This window comes from Euleptes europaea, chromosome 8, assembly GCF_029931775.1.
Source record: "Euleptes europaea isolate rEulEur1 chromosome 8, rEulEur1.hap1, whole genome shotgun sequence".
Lineage (NCBI taxonomy): Eukaryota > Metazoa > Chordata > Lepidosauria > Squamata > Sphaerodactylidae > Euleptes > Euleptes europaea.
Window position 1 is genome coordinate 47,653,752 of NC_079319.1, and position 18,888 is coordinate 47,672,639.

Sequence of the window (18,888 nt, forward strand, 5' to 3'; positions counted from 1 at the left end):
TATTCTTGGAAAAGAAGGAGCATAAATTCAGTGTCATGGATGTTACGTTTTATTTCACAGTGGTATTGTCTGTATCTAGACACTGGTGCCAGCCATGAACGAACATACTCTCCTCATAGAGCACTTGCCAGATGAACAAACAACATTTGGCCAAGTTGTTTCAATCTGAAGCTTTCCATCTGTCAAAGCAACAAATTAACACAGTAGGCCATAACATAGATAGTGATTCCAGATCCATTGCAGAGACTGTAATCTGTGTCATCAAGTCTGGCTTTAGTCTTCATCCTATTTCTCCAATAAAAAGCCTTGTGTTGAAGATCTGCCATTTCATGGGCTAGGTACATTTCATATCACTGCAAACAAGTCATTGGAGAAAGTGAAAAAAGATAAAACTGTTCACAACCTGGGCATTACTCAGTCTAGTTTAAGCATTCCAAGCATTAGTCCTCCTTCTGTTTAGATGCCATCCTTCTCTTTACTCTTCCAACAATTTTCAGACATAGAGAAGGGGCCTAACCAGCTCCCAAGGTAGAATCAAATCAGATTGACTTACTCTCAAGCCAAAGGGAGAGTAAAACTCCAGGTTTAATATTTATGTTATTTATAGTCTGCCTTTCTCATCAAGACTCAATGTAGATTACACAGTGTAAGTCAAATCAATACTAAACAAATAATAAGGATTGCAGAAATCTGAAAACAAGCAGAGATCTGAAAACAGCTGAAACAAAGTGTAAGCATGAACATGATACATTAAACAATTCAAAAATTACATAGTTGGATCATATTTACAGCAACAGGCAGTATACTATATACAGTAGTATAGTCTGCAGTCCCTATACTTTTTCTAAAACATCTTTCTGAAACATTTTGTTATAGTACATCCCTGATTAACTGTGTAAAAAAGCTCTCCTGATTAACTCAGCTTTGCATAGTTCGCAGGAAGCCACTAGGGTACAAGGCTTCCTGACCTCATCAGGTAGTCCAATCCATAAGCTGAGGGCCACAACAGAGAATGCAAGTATATGGACTACTGTTGATTTTACCAATTTGCAGGGTGGCACCCACAGGAGGCCCAGCTCCAATGACCAAAGCTGTCATGGCGGAGCATAGGGGGAAAGGCAGGTCCCGCAGATATGAGTCACCAAGGCCAGGAAGGGCTTTGTATGTGATAGTCAGTATCTTGAATGGAGCCTTGAACGGATGCAGCTGAATTCACTTGTCAGCAAGAGTCAGCTGAACCCCGTCAAAGGTGGGAAGCACAATGTCCTTCAACATGTCTGGCTTTTCAACCAACCTCACTTCCATCTTGTTTGGGTTCAGTTTCAGTTTGTTCACTTTCAGCCATTTGCTCAAGACCTCTACCACATCCCCTGGCGATATAGAGCTGGGTGTCATCAGCAAAACTATGAATTATTTCTCCTAAAGACTTTGCTTAGAAATTGAATAACATGGGGTATGAAACTGCATTCTTTGGAACTCCACAAGACAACTCCCACTCTGAAGATACTGGTCTCCATTGGCAACCCTTTGCACCCAATCTGTGAGGAATGATTTAAACCAGTCCAAGGCACATCTCCTGATACCTACTTCTGTCTCCAAATGCCTCAAGAGGATGGCATGATCTAATGTTTAGATAGATTACAGATAGATCCAGTAGGAGCAGCAAAGAAGCATTGCCTTTATTTACATTCGAATGGAGGTCATTAGCTAAAGCCACCATTAGCTAAAGCCACCAGGACAATCTCTGTCCTATAGCCCAGCCTGAAACCACATTGTAAAGGGTCCACAGTGCATCCATTATCCAAGAAGACCTGGAGATGGTCACTACTGCTCTTTCTATTATTTTTCTCAGGAAAGGCAGATTACAGATTGGGTGATAATTGGTCACATCTTTTTTTTAGTAGTAGTAGACAGATTAACAACTTCTGAGTGGCCAAGACAAGATGTTGTGAGTAAATTACTGATTGATGGTGGATATCAAGGGCTCATTAATGTGGATCTTATATGATTTTAGCAGCCAAGATGGGCAAGGATCTAGTGCACAAGTGGTAGCCTTCATAGATGGGCATAGCTAGCTGCTGCAATGATTGTACAGAATTTACATTTCTTTGGCTCTATCACTGCCTCTTCATATATCTTCCAATGGGCTCTACATCTTGCTCTGTCAGATTTAATATAATTTTCCAACAGTGTCTTTCTAGACATCTTCCATCCCTCTTTAGGTCACCCAGCTCCACGGTAAACAATGAGGCTGGCATCTGCCCCAAGGGTGGGACAGGTTGACAAGGAGCAGTCAATAGCTTCAAGGAGCTTCATGTTCCAAGCTTCCACTACAGCCTAAACAGAGTATGTGTTTCAGAGTACCCCCACAATTTAATCCTACTGTGACAACCATGATGATCCCCTTTCTCCTAGTTTAGGAGACCATCATGTTTGACAACTGGGTATTCATTATGAAGATGGGATATGTGATTGAATGTGACTCTGTCCCACCTTTGGAAAATTTCTTCAGCACCCCACCAGTGTTCTACTCCTTGCCTAGGTTCAAGGAAACAATAGAAGGTGTTTCACACATATTATAACCCTGCAAGGGATTTTACTACCAATATTTCTAGGTCCTGAAGTAGGATGGTAGCCTATGGGTTGCCATGATATAGGAGATCTTTGACTTTTTGAAACTTCATCACAACAAAATGGAGGTCCTATTAGTGGAGGAATGGTCTGACCCAGGTACTGGGATGTCTCCTGTTCTGGATGGAGTGGCACATCCTGAAGGAGCAGGTCCATAGCTTGGAGGTGCTGCTGGACCTGGGCCTTCTGTTGGATTAACTGGTGGCAGTGTGGCCAGGGTGCCTTTTACCAGCTTTGGCTGGTGAGCCAGCTGTGGCTGTTCCTGAGAAGGAAAGACCATGCCACTGTGGCGCATGCCCTGGTAACATCTAGATTAATTTACTGCAATGCATTGTATGTGGGGGCTACCCATGAAGACTGTCTGGAAGCCACAGTTGGTACAGAATGCTGCGGCCAGAATGCTGATTGGAGTGAATCGGTGGGACCATAACATTCCTGTCTTTTTCTAGCTACACTGGCTCCCAATTTGCTTCCAGGCATAATTCAAGATGCTCTGAGCCCGGCCTTCAGGTTGGGGAGGGCAGGGTAAAAATGCAATAAAATAAATAAATAAATATACAGCTTGGGTTCAGCATACTTTAAGGACCGCTTACTCCCATGTGAGCCTGCCTGTCCACTCAAGTCATCTTCAGAGACCTGCTTTAGGTGCCCCCACCATCTGAGGCTAGATGGGCAACCTGAGAAAGGACCTTCTCAGTCATGGCACCAAAACTTTAGAACTCCCTAGTCAGTGAGTCCATCTGTCAGTTGTCTTCCACCAGCAGGTGAAGACTTTTCTGCTTTGTTTGGTGTTTCCTCATTAAGTCTTATTACCCTCCTCCTTGTTTGTGTGTTTTTATGAGTTCATATCTTTTGTGTTCATGTATTAATATTACATTTTATTTTATTGTTTTAAATTTTTATATACTCTTGTATTTTAAATGCTTTTTAATGTCTGAAATGTTTTAATGTTTGGAATATTTTAATGTTTGCCACCTGGGGGGGGACTCTAAATCGAGTGAGAACGTGACATAGAAATAAAAATAAATAAATAAAATTCTATTTCTCAAAAAACTGAATGCTAACATTGATAAATGTCCTTCCCCAGCTAGAAAGAGAAAGCCAGATTGCATCCATTCATCTGAGGGGTGCTTACTTTCCCATTATCATGTGACCTCAACATAAGACATTCTTCCACTTTGCCTTTGCTCACGATCATTTTCACCTTTCATCCAATCATTTATATGTTTTCCCATTTGGGTTGGCAACTACGTACTGTATCTTCACCAAACGTATGGTAGATAAGCTCAGTTTACTGGAGCAGTACTGGAGCAGTTCTTGATTCCAAAGCTGCTTATGTGTAGAGGCAGCTAAAGCTACCTTAGATCCCATGGCCATGTTCCTACGAGAGCACACATGGTCTGCACTCTTGACATCCAGTTTAACTGTGTGTGTAAAGTGCCGTCAAGTTGCAGCCGACTTATGGCGACCCCTTTTGGGGTTTTCATGGCAAGAGACTTAACAGAGGTGGTTTGCCAGTGCCTTCCTCTGCACAGCAACCCTGGTATTCCTTGGTGGTCTCCCATGCAAATACTAACCAGGGCTGACCCTGCTTAGCTTCTGAGATCTGATGAGATCAGACTAGCCTGGGCCATCTAGGTCAGGGCTCCAGTTTAACTAGTGAAATGAAGATGTGCACAAACCTGGCTCCTCCTCCTTCCCCTTCTCTTGTCTCACACAGAGCACAATAAAGGAATGGTGGTTTAACAGTAACTTACTTATGGTATACAAATGCAGGTATCTGTCTTAGCTGGAGTTCATTTTACTCCTATAAACCAGAAATACCTGTTAGTGGAAGGCAAAAGCCATTGGCATCCAAATGTAAATGTTGTGAGTACAGGCGAAGTGGAACATACATTTTACTGTTCTCGCTAATAAAACTGGGGGGGGGGGTTATAAAAAGCAAAAAAAATCCCACTTTGATTAAAATAATTTAAACTGATAGGGTCCCTCATGAAAATATATTAGCATTGATATGATCAGAAAGCTGTTTGCTTTGGCAGCACATGTACTAAAATTGGTATGATCAAGTAAGAACTCTGATATCTATTCAATCCCAGATTGGTAATTATATTTCAAGAGTCAGGGTATAAACTCATTGCCTTTGGGCATTAGGAAATAATTTCTTTAACTTGTCCATGTAACTGCATTGTAAAAATTAGTTGAGTTAATTAACAGGACTTTCCACAAGTCACTTGCAGGACATGTAGCTAGACCAACATCTTGATCCACTAGAATAATTTGATGGAATATCTCTTACTAGAGATGACAGTATATTCCCTGGGACCAGAAGCATATAGAGAAATGATTTCTTTTCTACGCTGAATTTTTAGTGCAATATTTTATCATAGAGGACTTCTATAGCAATTAAATTTTATATTAATTAATTTGAGCTCTATGACTCAAGTGTAATTTATTTAGTGGAAAAGAGGGATAAGAGAAACTTAAAATCTTTACTGTTGGGAGTTTGCCCATAAAAATGCACATTTAATCAGAAGCAGACTGGCTGTTTCAATTTTGCTCCTAACAGTGACACTATGTGGACAAAGTCAAGAATGCAAAAATAAAGTCCTTATATTTTATATTTAAATATGCCTGTGCTTTGAGTGGTACATACCTAAATACACCTATCTTACTTACATACATATTTTCATTGCAGTTTACCCGTGTATTTTATTGATCTGTCACATAACATTCTCAATTCGGTTGGTATTATTGTGGGCTTGTAAAGCTTTCATATCACTCTTGCTAGTGTCTACACAGTGTGCTTACAAGACTCAAGGTCACTTCCCATTCATGTATTTAAATCATTCCTGCAAATCATGGCCGCATCAAAAAATATAACATGGAGAGAATTTCTAAGGAAAAACCTATGTATGTTGAGAATGTAAGGTGAGCTCAGCAGCACTGTAAAATTCCATGAACACTCAGAGGCCTGAGCAGGCTGTTTCCCCCCTGATTTTCCCCCTTTAACAGACTCTTGGCTGTTCTCATCCTTCTGTGCCTACTGGAACATGTTCAGCTTTCCTCAGGATGTTGGAGGAGGGTATTTTTAATTTTGGTTACCGGTAGTTAGCAGAATCATGTTTTTTCTGCAAAGCTAGAGAAATTGTGCCTGGGTGGGTGGTCTATTGTTGCTAGGATTGCCAGGTCCCTCTTCACCATTGGCGGGAAGTTTTTGGGTTGGAGCCTGAGGAGGGTGAGGTTTGGGGAGTGGAGGGGCTTCAATGCCATAGAGTCCAATTGCCAAAGCGGCCATTTTCTCCAGGTGAACTGATCTCTATCGACTGGAGATCAGTTGTAATAGCAGGGGATCTCCAGCTAGTACGTGGAAGTTGGCAACCCTAGTTGTTGCTGCTTTCATATATCTGACCATCCACTGTGTTCGTTAGCAGAGTTACGCCCTTCTATACCTATTGAAGTCAGGGAGCTTAGAAGGGTATAGTTATGTTTAAGAATGCGCTGTTAAATATGGTGCTACTACACTGGCTAGAATGTGCATTTGAACTAAAAATGTTCTGTCTTCAGCTTTCTGTTCTACATTACTGTGTATGTAAACACCACAAGAAAGCCTCAAAGAAGCTTTTGGGGTCTTGTGAGTTTTGCTCAAATAAAATGTCCTCCATTATGGTTTAGAAGTGGGAATGACTTTCAGAAAACACTACTGTGAAACTCAGGGTGAGGGGGGAGAGAAACATGGAAAGATATTCTCTGCCCATCCTGATTTCTGACCAGAATTACGAGTTTCCTTTGCACATGGAACCTAGAAGACAGATGAGACTTTGTTGGGAGTTAGCCAGATAAACCCTTGTTGGATGGCAAGAATGTAATGCACGGAAAGTTGTTCTATTTGCAGTAGTGCAGAAAGAAGAAAAAATGATAATTGAAGAAAAAAATCTGATGATGTGGTTCTCTTAGTAAATTGGGAACAATGACCCTTGAAGGACCATAAAGAAAGCGAATGTCAAGATAATTTATTATTGTTACATTATCTATCCCATTTTTTACTTTGTCTTACTGTGTTGTTATATCCTTCCCATAGTACTGAATGCCCCAAATATTAATGAGTCTCTTTTTAAATCCTTCAGTGGCAGTAAAACCAGCACATACCTTTTAAAGTAAACTAGTCTCACCTGGTATGTGTGTGTGTGAGTGAGTGTGAGTGAGTGAGTGACAATTGGGACTACCAAGAAGTAATTTTTCTGAAGCATCATACAACACCACACAGCAAATGCTCTCCAAAATATGCCCCAGGATGCAATGGACACACAGAGGAGTATGTGAACAGAAAACTCAATCTTCTTCAGAAGCAGGGCAGATCTTGCATGTGAGAGAGACCTTGTGTGTGTTCACTGCAGTCCTCTTCAGGCTGAACCTGACCTGACTGAACAAAGATTCAAAGCCATTGCTTGGCGCAGCACATATTTAGGAGAGGCACTAAAAGAGATCAAAAGATGCAGTTATGGCACACAATTAAGCAATTTTTTTAATACACTCCCTGCATGTGACCTGTTTAGTGCTACTTATACAGTATAAACGCAGTAAATATTGTTCCGTTGCTTTTTAGGAAATTTCACTTGTCCTTTCCCCATAAAGAGCTCCTACCAATGTTTCGCTTGCGCCGAGTGGGGAGCTTTTCAAAGGGCATGTGTATGTGCACTCTAGTGTTGAACAGTTTGTTGTTTAATTAAAAGGAAGATAATGTCAGAGACAACTGGACACGATTGTAGGGTATGAATGTGTAACTCAGCTTAAGTGATGTTTTGTTTAATAGGTAATGGAGGAACCACAGACACAGACTCACCAATCACTTCACATCTCCAAATTAAATGAGGCAATAGCACTATATCAGTTCATACATGAAAAGTTGTGTTAAAAATGTAATAGAAAATCCAGACATCAGTACAAATGAGCAATGTTAAAAACAGGAATGACACCAAAGGAAAAAAAGGAACGCAACACTTTGGGAGAAATACAATCTGGTTCCTCAGGAATAAGCAAATGGTGTTAACATAACAGCTGACTTGTTCCATAAAAAAGAATGATAGAATTAATTCTGGTTACTAGAAACTAACTGCTCTATTTTGTTTTTGGGTTTTTTTCTTCAGGAGAGCCAGTTTTTATGCCTGTCGACTTGACAAAAACTTGTATGTGATTGGTGGAAGAAACGAAACTGGGTACTTGTCTAGTGTGGAATGCTATAATTTAGAGACAAATGAATGGCGTTATGTATCTTCCCTACCACAGCCCTTAGCAGCACATGCAGGAGCCGTACACAATGGCAAAATCTATATTTCAGGCAAGTTGTTCTCCAGCTTTCTCTGGGTCTCAAAACACAAAGGCCTGTGTACTAAATTTTTTCTTTTGTGATCTCTTCAGTTGAATTAATGAAAACATTTTTTTTTATTTGTAGGAGGAGTTCACAATGGTGAATATGTTCCCTGGCTGTACTGCTATGACCCTGTTATGGATGTCTGGGCAAGAAAACAAGACATGAACACAAAGAGAGCTATCCACACACTGGCTGTAATGAATGATCGACTGTATGCAATTGGAGGAAATCATTTAAAAGGTCACATTCTTAATTGCAGAAAAAAGTAATGTCTGTTTTGATAAACACATTTTTGGTGGCTATTCATAGTTAACTAAGTTAAAAATCCTGCCACATATTGTAGCATGATGCTTGAGCTAACATTTTCAAAAATATATATAACAGTACATTAAATAAATGAATAATGAATGCTTTCCATCATACAAATTGGAACTTCCATTACTCAGAAACATGGATGATTTGTCATCACCATGAATTCAGTTTAACAGATTATTTTTGACCCCAAATATTTCTTCCATAAATCTATTTTCAAGATGTGCAGCTAAGTAGGAAGCTGCAGCCAGAGCTCTGTTCATAAACATTTCCCAGATTTAAGAGGGAAATACCTTAAATATTTAATAATATTTGAAATCCATTATTAAGCTTAAACATTGCAAATGTCAACACTAAAAATCAAAGGGACCTTATTGTGCAGACTCTGTACTCAGATCCGCAGTGCTTTATCTTCCTACAGTTAAATACGGGTGGTGGGGATCTTTGATAATTTCTCATTCCTTAACATTACAATCCTACTGTGATGGCCACCACGGCTGGCCACAGCACCACACCAGTGCCACTAATCCAGTCCCAGAGGGGAGACTTACATGGTGGCCAGAGGGGAGACTTACGTGGTGGCCAGAGGGGAAAAGGAGGTTTTTTCCTTGATTTAACAGATGACACTCTGGTGTGTAGCTATGGCGCGGCAGCAGTCCGCTGCAGTTGGGGGCGGTGGCGGTGGCAGGGCCCTTACGGACAGGGTACCTGCAGCAAATTGGGGGCTGGATTTGAAACTAATTGCCCAAGAGGGCTTTTTTTCTGGATTGTGCCTCAACTTCTGGAAGATTAAAATCCCTTCTACAAATAAAAAGAGAATAGCAAAACAGTCTTTCAAATGGACATACATCATACTAATGTCATTCTAACTTTGGAAAGTTATGAGGATAAGGGTTAGCTATATGGAGTTCATTGCAGTAGGTTGTGGTGATGATGACTGGCTAGAAGACAAAAAATTTAAAACCAAACACTACATTGTCCTGCTTTGATAGGGTGGTTTCTCCTCTAGTGTTTAAAGATAAATTTATTCTGGTACAGTTTTTTAGCTACTGTCTTTGATAAGATTCATTTTGATAATTACTGTAGTTTTTTTATATAAATTACTGTTTTTTAATTATTCTGTAAATATTTGATACAGGTTTTTCCCACCTTGACGTAATGCTTGTGGAATGCTATGACCCAAAAGGCGACCAATGGAATATTTTGCAGACGCCCATTTTGGAGGGTCGTAGTGGTCCTGGATGTGCAGTTCTTGATGACAGCATTTATCTTGTAGGAGGCTATAGCTGGAGCATGGTATGTACCTGTTGTCTCCAAAGAGCTCCTCTCAAGTGTTAGCTGAAGCACACTGTGACCATTTTCTCAGGCATGAGAAAATCACTGTCATAATCTTTGACAACAGCCAATTTATAACTTGTTTAAGAAAATTGCCGGTAGTTGTTTCTTTTAAAAATAGATTACAGTGATTGCGAAAGATGGGATTTTAAAACAATCAAAAAGATTTCTAGCCTGTTGTATTGTATGCACAGAACATACAAGTGTATGCTTTAATAACACGAGTTCAGTATATGTATTCTTTGTACCAGAGGAATGTTGCAGTTATTCTGGGGACAGTGATCCTTCCTATAGTGAAGAGAGAAGATTAGACTCCTCCCCACAATCACTATTATTACTTCATCGCTGAAGCATTGTGTTTGGAGGGATGGCAGAGAACACTTTACTACACAGACAGTGCATTCCAGAAGGGGGGGATGGTCTTAGGAGGTGGCATGACCCCTACACCGGCATCCATGCCACTTGCACTGTGCAAACTGGCACAGATGCTGGTGTAGGGACACGCTGGCCCCCTGGACCGTGGTGGCAGTGCAGCCCTCGGATGCCGGCACAGCCTTCTGCCAGCTTTCTCCTAGCACAAGTCCCTGCGCCGATGTCCTGGGAGGCATTCCAGGGGGCGGAGCTGCCGTTAGGCAGCTTCCTAACCCATTTCAGCCCGGGAATGCCCCTAACAAAATGGCGTTGCTGTGCCACCTTTTTGGTGGTGCAGCATCGCTGTTTTCAATGGGGCGTTTTGCCCCATTTTCAGCAATTTTTAACTAAAAAGCCCTTGTTTCTACCTGCAGCAGCCACAAAACCTCTGTGGAGGCGTCACAGCTACACCATCCCCGACCTCTGTGCCTTTCAGGAATGGGCTGTGAGGCACTATATACGTTAATAGGGCTGCTTTCTTATTGGAGATAAATCTTTATAATCTACTTGATACCTTTTGGGAAGAAGAAAAAATTGATGTATTGGTTGCTCAGGTCTTGCTCAGTTATTCCAGATATCTGGTTCTCTAGCTTTGGTATTCCCAGTGTGAGCCTGAATGTGATATTGTTGTATCAGCTATCCATACTGAGATCTTGGTAGACATCCCTTTTTTTTAAAGATAGGAAATTGTGTTTGAACACAGATGACTTGTTTGCACATGGTCATTATGAAGATTACATATATGCAGTGTTTGAACAATCAAGGAGCAGTTCTTTTCTTGTTGAAATCACCTTTGTTGGTGGGGAGTGTTGCACATCAGCAAGTTTAATCGTATCTGTATTGTATTACAGGGAGCCTACAAATCTTCCACTATTTGTTACAGTCCTGAGAAAGGCACCTGGACAGAGCTTGAAGGAGATGTAGCCGAGCCCCTCGCAGGACCTGCGTGTTCCACTGTTATACTACCAGCGTGTGTGCCGTACAACAAATAACGCTCTGTCAGTACTAAATTGGACACTGTTAACTTCTGAACAGTAATGAGGAGTGGCATAAATATTTTAAAAGAACAGCATTTCTGGTACCACATATCACAAGACTCTACCCTCCCTACATTCACATTTATGATTTTAAAAAGACTAAGTATTGTTCCCACCTCAGATAGAGACTGGTATCTTGTCAGGCAACTAGCTTAAATGCATGGAACATTGCACATGTTGACAGATAGCCACTTAAGATTGATCTTAACTTTTTCCCCCTGCTAAAGACCTTTATATTGATTCTAAATTAAAAGGGGGGGAATGCTAAATATCCAAATACCGCCTGAACCGAACAAGATTATTATTGTGCATTGTATTTTACCTGCATGGGATCTGTGTTGAAGTCACGATGACGTTGTTCATACAAGTAATTCAGATCTGAGGTACTGAAAAGCACTGAATTGCAGAATTGTCTCCTCCTCCATTTGAATCCTAAACCATGGCTGTCTCACATGTTCTGCAAGCAATACAACATCAGAAGGAAGATCATAAGAGGTAATGGCATAGTCGTGCTTCTGTTTTGAACTACAGCCTCTCTCTTGCTCTCTGCTCTCAAATTTGTTGTTTTTTAATTGGAAACAGCTTCAGGTAAAGACCTTTGGAGTGTGTGGCATATAAATATATTAAATCAATACCCATGTCTTGGTGTAGCCAAAAAAGCCAAAAGCTGCCAGAGTTACTATCACAATAAAGGTTTTAAGATTGGTGCCAATCCTTGTTCTTATTTGCACTAGAGTTAATCCAGAGCAATTACCTTTGAAGTCGATAGATTTTGATTTTATTCCTACATAGAGTAGAAGACATTTTGGCTTGAACAAATAATTCTGGTTGTTTAAAAAAAACGATTGATTCAGATTATCTATTTAATAATTTCATAAATATCAATTACTTGTTATCAAATGTTTCAGTTGTTTAGACTATTTGTTAAATGCATATTTTGGTTAGCTACATTTATCTCCAAAGGCAAGAGAACACATTTCAAGGTAACTGGTCCATGTATGACTTGTACTGTGTGGTTATTCAGAGGTCCTTGTCAAGTACCCGTAATCCCCTTGTCTGATTTTCTTTATATTAATACATCAAATGCTTTGTGCTTTTGATGAAGAGCATGATACATGCAGTTGTGCATAACTAAATCCTAGCGGATTCCTTCCTTTTTAAAGAAAAAAAGCTAGCTATGCCTAAATGTAGCCTTGATGTAGCCCTCTGCCCAATCGCAGCACAATGTAAAAGTTCATATACATCCTCAATTCTAATGTTACCATATATACACATTTAGGATGCAAAACCTTTGCTATGCTTACGCTCTTTTTTGACATCCTTGCAGCAGTAATCAGGTCCCAGCCATCTTTGGATAATCCTTTAGATATGTGCATAGTAAATAAAGATCCACAGCCCAATTAAACTAACTTTAACAGAACTAAATCCTCTTAAATCTGTGTATTTCAGGATGAAGACAGATGTAGCATAAAAACAAAGGTCACATGCATCCTTGAGCCAAGAGGTAAGCTTGGCTTCCTCCTGGCTATCGGCTTATTAATTGCCTTATTAATTAAAACATTTTTAGAAGTTAAATGCCAAATTGATTTGGAGGTTGTGGGTGGAGAAATTTCTTGGTGGCATCACTGCTCCAAACTTTCCCTAGAATTCCTGGAATGGAATACTACATTTGGTCTGATTACATTGAGGAAGCTGCTCTAAAAAATCTTTGATCTGTCTTCACCCTCAGCTGAACTACGCTTGTGTGCCAGACTTTGATCTTAACAATATTTGCTTAGAAATAAACAAAGGGAAGAGTTTCAGCCAAGCTTATTTAAACGTAGATGATTAGTTACTTTTGCTCTTATGGATTAGCTTGTTGCACTAGTGCAACAGAAATTTGTACACAGTGGTACAAGATTGTCTCCTATTTGTGCAAAAGTATTAATGTCAACTCAAAGGTACGAGGCAGTACAGAATCAGGCCCAGCTTTCCCAAAGCTGTATATGCAGATTTCAGTAATTATGATGCATTAGGTAAGAAGCAAATGTTGGCTTCTGCCACAGTAAAAATAAATAGAAGGCACAAATCATGGTTGGCCAAAGAAAACAATTGGTAGGGTATTGTTAGATGGGCAGAGCAGTCCTGAAGGGGGGGCAGAGGGTCTTTGGAGTCACCATGATCCCTGTGCTGGTGTTTGTGCCACTTGTGCCAGCTAAGTGGGCACTAACGCTGGCGCAAGGCCAGTTATGCAAGGCACCAGCACACCCTCCCCAGCAGCATTTCCTCGGTGCAAATGCTCAGACCGGCGCTGAAGAGGGCATTGGCCTGGGATTGGCCTGGGAACACCCCCTTTTACAGGCACAAACTTGTGCTTGCTGAAATGGGGGGGAATTTGGGGGGGGGTTATTTTATTTCTTCCCCTGTGTTGCTGCAAGCCACTCAGGAGGTGGCACGGCTATGCCATCCTCAGGCCCGCTCCAACTACCCTCTCATTCAGGATTGCGCTGTCACAGTACCATCCTAAGCAGAGTGACACTGTTCTAAATCCTTTGAAGACAGTGGGTTTAGAAGGGTGTAATTCTACTTAGAATGGCACAGTTAAGCTTCTAAGAAAGAGATAATGGAGAATTAATATTAGATATCTTTTTATGACATAGCTACTCCATTAATATTACCATTCCTGCTATTTTGCTTATGCTAACTCCATTGTTGTCATGTGCATAAAACTGGAAGATTCACTCTCCATACGTAGCAAATGAATTGATGAGGGAACTGCACACTAAAAAGAAAGAATTAATATAGTGAAAATCCTACTAAGGAGTTCCTGAAGTTGAAGTGTTTGTCCTGGAATCTCAACCCATTTTTTTTTCTATGTAGTGCAATCTGGGTTAGTTTTGTATTTATTTGTGTTGTTCAGATCCAAGAGATTCCTTGTAAAATAATATTTTGTGCAATCATAACTTTTGGGAGTTTTGTTTAGAAATATATATGTGTATATAAATATATGAAAGGGAAGCCTGTTACTAACACTAAATGAGAGAACTTTTCATGGCATTTTAATCCAAGATAGTGTTGCCACATAACATTGTCTCACGCCACTGTTAAAATGCTACTTTAATGAGAGAGATTGGTGGTTTCTTGTCCATTTAAGTTTTTTTAAAAAAACAAAACAAAAATAATTTAAAGCATTTATGAGGATTATATGTAAATGTTTCTAACTTTCTGGAAGGCATGACTATGGAAACCATAAAAGTTGCCAATCATGTAAATTATGTACAGTATTAGAATGTGTAAATGAAGCTTGCTTGTAGGGGGAGGGAACTTTAAATAAAACCTTATGTACTAATACAACTGTCTAACATATCTCTGCTTATAAAAGGTATGTTTAAACAACCCGAAATTACATTCCACAAAGTTCTCTTCATCATATTTATGTGTAGAAATGCAAGTTATCTGAGAGCATCTTTCTGCTCTTGAGATATAGGTCAGCCTAAACGACTGTTCAGACCTATGGGTGTGAAGAAAGAATGGCAAATCTTTTGAAGTGTGAATACCCATCTTGATTTAAGAAGCCAGCTCCCTTTAGAAGACTTTCCTTGTAACTGAGAATGCAGGGCCAGAGAAAAGATATGTAACATGTAAAAGTAGCACTATAACTGCATTTTTCTAGTTCTTAACATTTACTTGTTTAAAATGTTGGAATATATTTTTGTGTATGTGCCAGTGATACAAGGACTGAACAGAATATTTTGCTTTTTGTTGTTTTGTTCCAGGTTTAAAATTCATAACAACTAAGAAGCCTTAGTAGTATTGGAGGTCAGAGTGGTTAGTGGGAGGGGAAGCTACAATAATAAATTCTAGAGTGCTTGTAATGCCATAAAAGATTCAGTTAATCTGCAGAATAGATGTTGATCAGTGAAACTGAACCCAGCTCCCTGGACCTTGTCAGATTTATTCTGTGCATGTCAGTGTTCCACACCAATTACAGATTTTAGAAGAGGCTGTCATGCAAAACTCTGTGCCCTCATATATAAGCCAACTCAGATGTAACTAAAATTAAAATCTGACTGTGGCAAATCTCTGTGATCCTGATATATGAAAATCCAAATAAATTATTTGTTCACAGAAATGAAAAATAACTTCAGCAGGAAATTTTAAAATTACTTCTGCAGGATTAATCCAGCTCAATGAATGCATCTTGCGTTGATTAATAAAGCATCCATGAATTGCAAAATAAAAAATACAGAAGATATTCAGACATATTATTTTTGTGTCCCTTACTGAAACTAAAGAATGTATGCCCCTATAAGAGACGTGGCCACTCAGTGTATTATTTTAATTGTAAGGGATTGAATATAAAAACAGTTCCAATTTTACCATTATCCCATTGGTTTTCCTCTAACCAACTGGGGGTGGTTGTTTTTATCCTTTTCTCTGAAAAACTAAGTTATCATTTTACAAGTCAATATCCACAGCTCAGACTAGTTTATTTTGCCTTCTCGCATTTGTTCAGATGTAATGAGTTCACCGCCCTGTGATACTATTCCAATGTATAGGTTTGGGATAGTGCCTTTGTGCATCCTGTGATTCCATACTGTTTTGTTTCATGGTTTACTGCACAAATAAATCTGGTAATTATAATGAAATAATCATTTGGACTGTGAGCAGTATTAAAATGGATTTTGCTCGTTTGACTTGTGGGGCGGGGGGAGAATATATGTCCCTAGTCTTCCCTTTAGTGTGCATATCCACGTCAACTGGCAGCTCGTGGCTGGGAGATAGTGGGGTGAAGCTACATTCTTCAGCATTTAAGTGTTGTGACTATATCTCCATAATGCAGTTTGCTAAAAGCATGCTGGGGAGCAGGAGCTCCTACTGGCTTCATTGAAAGTCACAACCTCAGATTTTCTTTTAAAGCACCAGCAGCATCTTATAAAGTGAAGACCTCAGTATCCCAGTCTAGTGTGGCAGTCTGGGTAGGACAATTCAGAAGACCCCTCATTGGCTGTGAGCTGAGCTCAGCATTGGAGGTTAACAAAGTCTGATGGCAGGCTGTGACATAATTGGGATTAGGCCCGATCTTTAGTTCAGACTGGGTGCAGCTGTACAGGGTTTCATCTTTGTTCTTAGGCAATGCCAATCTCCTTCCCCCCCTCCCACATACACAATTCTATTCAAAGGCTTAGGTGATAGAACTACCATGTAAGTCGTCGTCTGGTTTTGCCTTTGGGAGCAGATGAAGCATCTGACTTGGCAGAGCCTGGTTCTTTTTCTTGGCATCTAGCCCAATACTCTGAATTTCTGTCACTAAGAGGCTTACTCCACTGAGGGAGGCCTGCCTACATAATGTCACATGTATCCTAACACAGTGGAATTAATTTATTCATCACGTGTGTGAGGAAGAGAGAATGTTAGTCCATTCATGACAGACCTCCTAGCCCAATTTATTAAGATAAAAGATCCAGTAACAAGCTCTGCCAAGGTTGTCACGAGACATCTAGTGAGTGGGGTTGCCCTTTAAGATCCAGGTAGATATATCTGTGCTTGGAATCCTAGAGATGCCAGAGCTCTGCGGCTTACTGGACATGCTGCACTTTCAGCAGTCTTAAAGAAGCAGGATATGGCATGAGCCCCTGGTACAAAAGCTGAGGGGAACTCAAGAAGATTAACAGAGCACATCTTTCTTACAGAACTAGGTCTAGCAGCCAGGCAACTCGGTCGTTTCCCCAAGCAAACAAAAAGCCTGACCTGGAAACCTTTACATAGAAAAACAATGGGCTGCCCCATGGGTGGAATCATTCGGGAACTTAAGAGGACATGGTATCCCAGCCCAGTTACACAACTGTCCAGATTATTACTTGGAGTTTTTACATTGAGATTACAGCCAGTTTCCTCTGATGTGTTACATAAACAATAAGTAATTTTCCTATTAAGTTTAAAACCATGAGGACGTAACAGAACATATCCTACACAGTTTAACTTTTCCATCACTAATAATGCGCAAAATACATTCCTGTGCCTATTACTGAGTAAGTGTACAAACTGGTCAAATCAGCGGAAATTACAGTTTTTCCTTGCAAATACCAAAAATTACATCGCGTTTTTTATTTGATTCACCTGCCGTGAAATGCTAACAAAAATGTCAAGACACTTTTGCAGTTGATAGTAAGTTGGATGCATTTTGTTGACTACTCACTGTGTGTAATCCACCTTGAGCCCATGTGAGAAAGGCGGACTATAAGTAATGTAAAGAAATAAAAACAAACAGTAGGATCCTACTACAATAAGCTATACACAGTAGTATAGAACACAGTCCCAATCACTTTTCCAGGTAAGTTTGCGAACCATTTTGTACAGTGCAACCCTATTAGTAAAGGTAAAGGTCCCCTGTGCAAGCACCAGGTCATTCCTGACCCATGGGGTGATGTCATATCCCGATATTTACTAGGCAGACTTTTTTTACAGGGTGGTTTGCCAGTGCCTTCCCCAGTCATCTTCCCTTTACCCCCAGCAAGCTGGGTACTCATTTTACCAACCTCGGAAGGGTGGAAGGCTGAGTCAACCTTGAGCCGGTGCGTATGAGCAGTTTTTGATTTTGCCCATTTGCAGACTGGCACATGCAGAAGCCACTGTGGACATGAGCAAAGGTGGCAGAGCATAGGGGTAGTGACGCTCTCGCAAATAAAAGGGACCAGGGCCATGAAGGGCTTTGTATGTGTTATCCATACCTCAGAGTGAACCCGGTAACAAATGGGCAGCCAATGAAGGGTTTGCAGAACGGGAGTAATAGGCATGCTCTGTCTAGCTCCTGCTAATGTTACAGAGCCAAGACCCCCATCCCTCTCTCAGTGAGGCAGACAAAATGTGTGGGCATCTGATCAGTGGTTATCTCAAATAAACTGGAATTTAATGTGTGTGGCAGAGATCCAAAGGAACAGGATATCCCTTTAGAACCACATTTCACCTGCTAAGAAAAAAACATCACTCTTAGTAAGCAAAAATGTGAAGTGAAAATCTAGTTATGGGTATGTTTTCTAAAGATACGATCTCAGCAGATCCAAACAAATATTTGCTTTCAAAGAGCAAAAGCACCAAGCTATGTTAGTGAGATTAGAAGCCTACTGAGACCAATCGGCTGTGAAGCATGATTCATTCATGACTATTCCATTCACAGAATCACTTCAGCACTGAATCAAAATGTTGAGTAAGAATGAAGCACAAAAGAAGAGAAAACTTTACAAGCTGTATGAAAAAAATATCAACCAGCAAATCTGCAATTCTTTATTTTGACCCCAGAAAGCCCTCTGAAGTGTTCACTAGCCCCATCGGACCTGACACCATTTTAATGCAATAGGGTCATGTCGTACATATGCAAACAGAGCATTAAGCAGACACACCTCAGTGAAACTTTCAAAAAGAAAAATGAAGACCAGGAAATTGTGCAGCGCTCAGAACATTTCTATTTGTATCTTTATGGGAGCAATTTTACTCTGATCAGTGACCACAGGCTTTTAGAAATGATCCTCAACAATCCAAATTTAAAACCAGTAGGGTTTGAGAAAAACAGACTCCAGCTCAAATGCTGCACATTCAACCTTTATTTATTTATTTAAAACATTTATAAACTTGCCTTTCTCCCAGGCAATTGGTGCTCAAGGTGGGTAACAGATTAAAAACTACATAAATGACAGCAAATGTATAAGGTTTCTGGACTATTGATCTATTGAAACATCCAAAAAACATATGAATTACATCCAAAAGAGAACCCTGCCCCAGTGAACTAACATACCAAAACCATTAAGAGAATCT

The 18,888-nt window shown here is 40.1% G+C and overlaps 1 protein-coding gene across 1 annotated transcript in view; it reads left to right on the forward strand.

Moving 5' to 3' along the window:
- KLHL14 (kelch like family member 14) overlaps nucleotides 1-11,052 on the forward strand; it is a 74,477-nt gene extending 63,425 nt beyond the window's left edge. Inside the window, exons 5-8 of the mRNA XM_056854705.1 lie at nucleotides 7,779-7,969; nucleotides 8,084-8,242; nucleotides 9,453-9,610; nucleotides 10,912-11,052. Coding sequence (XP_056710683.1) covers nucleotides 7,779-7,969; nucleotides 8,084-8,242; nucleotides 9,453-9,610; nucleotides 10,912-11,052 — 649 coding nt within the window. The remainder of the gene's footprint in view (nucleotides 1-7,778; nucleotides 7,970-8,083; nucleotides 8,243-9,452; nucleotides 9,611-10,911) is intronic.
- Nucleotides 11,053-18,888: the final 7,836 nt, after the last annotated feature.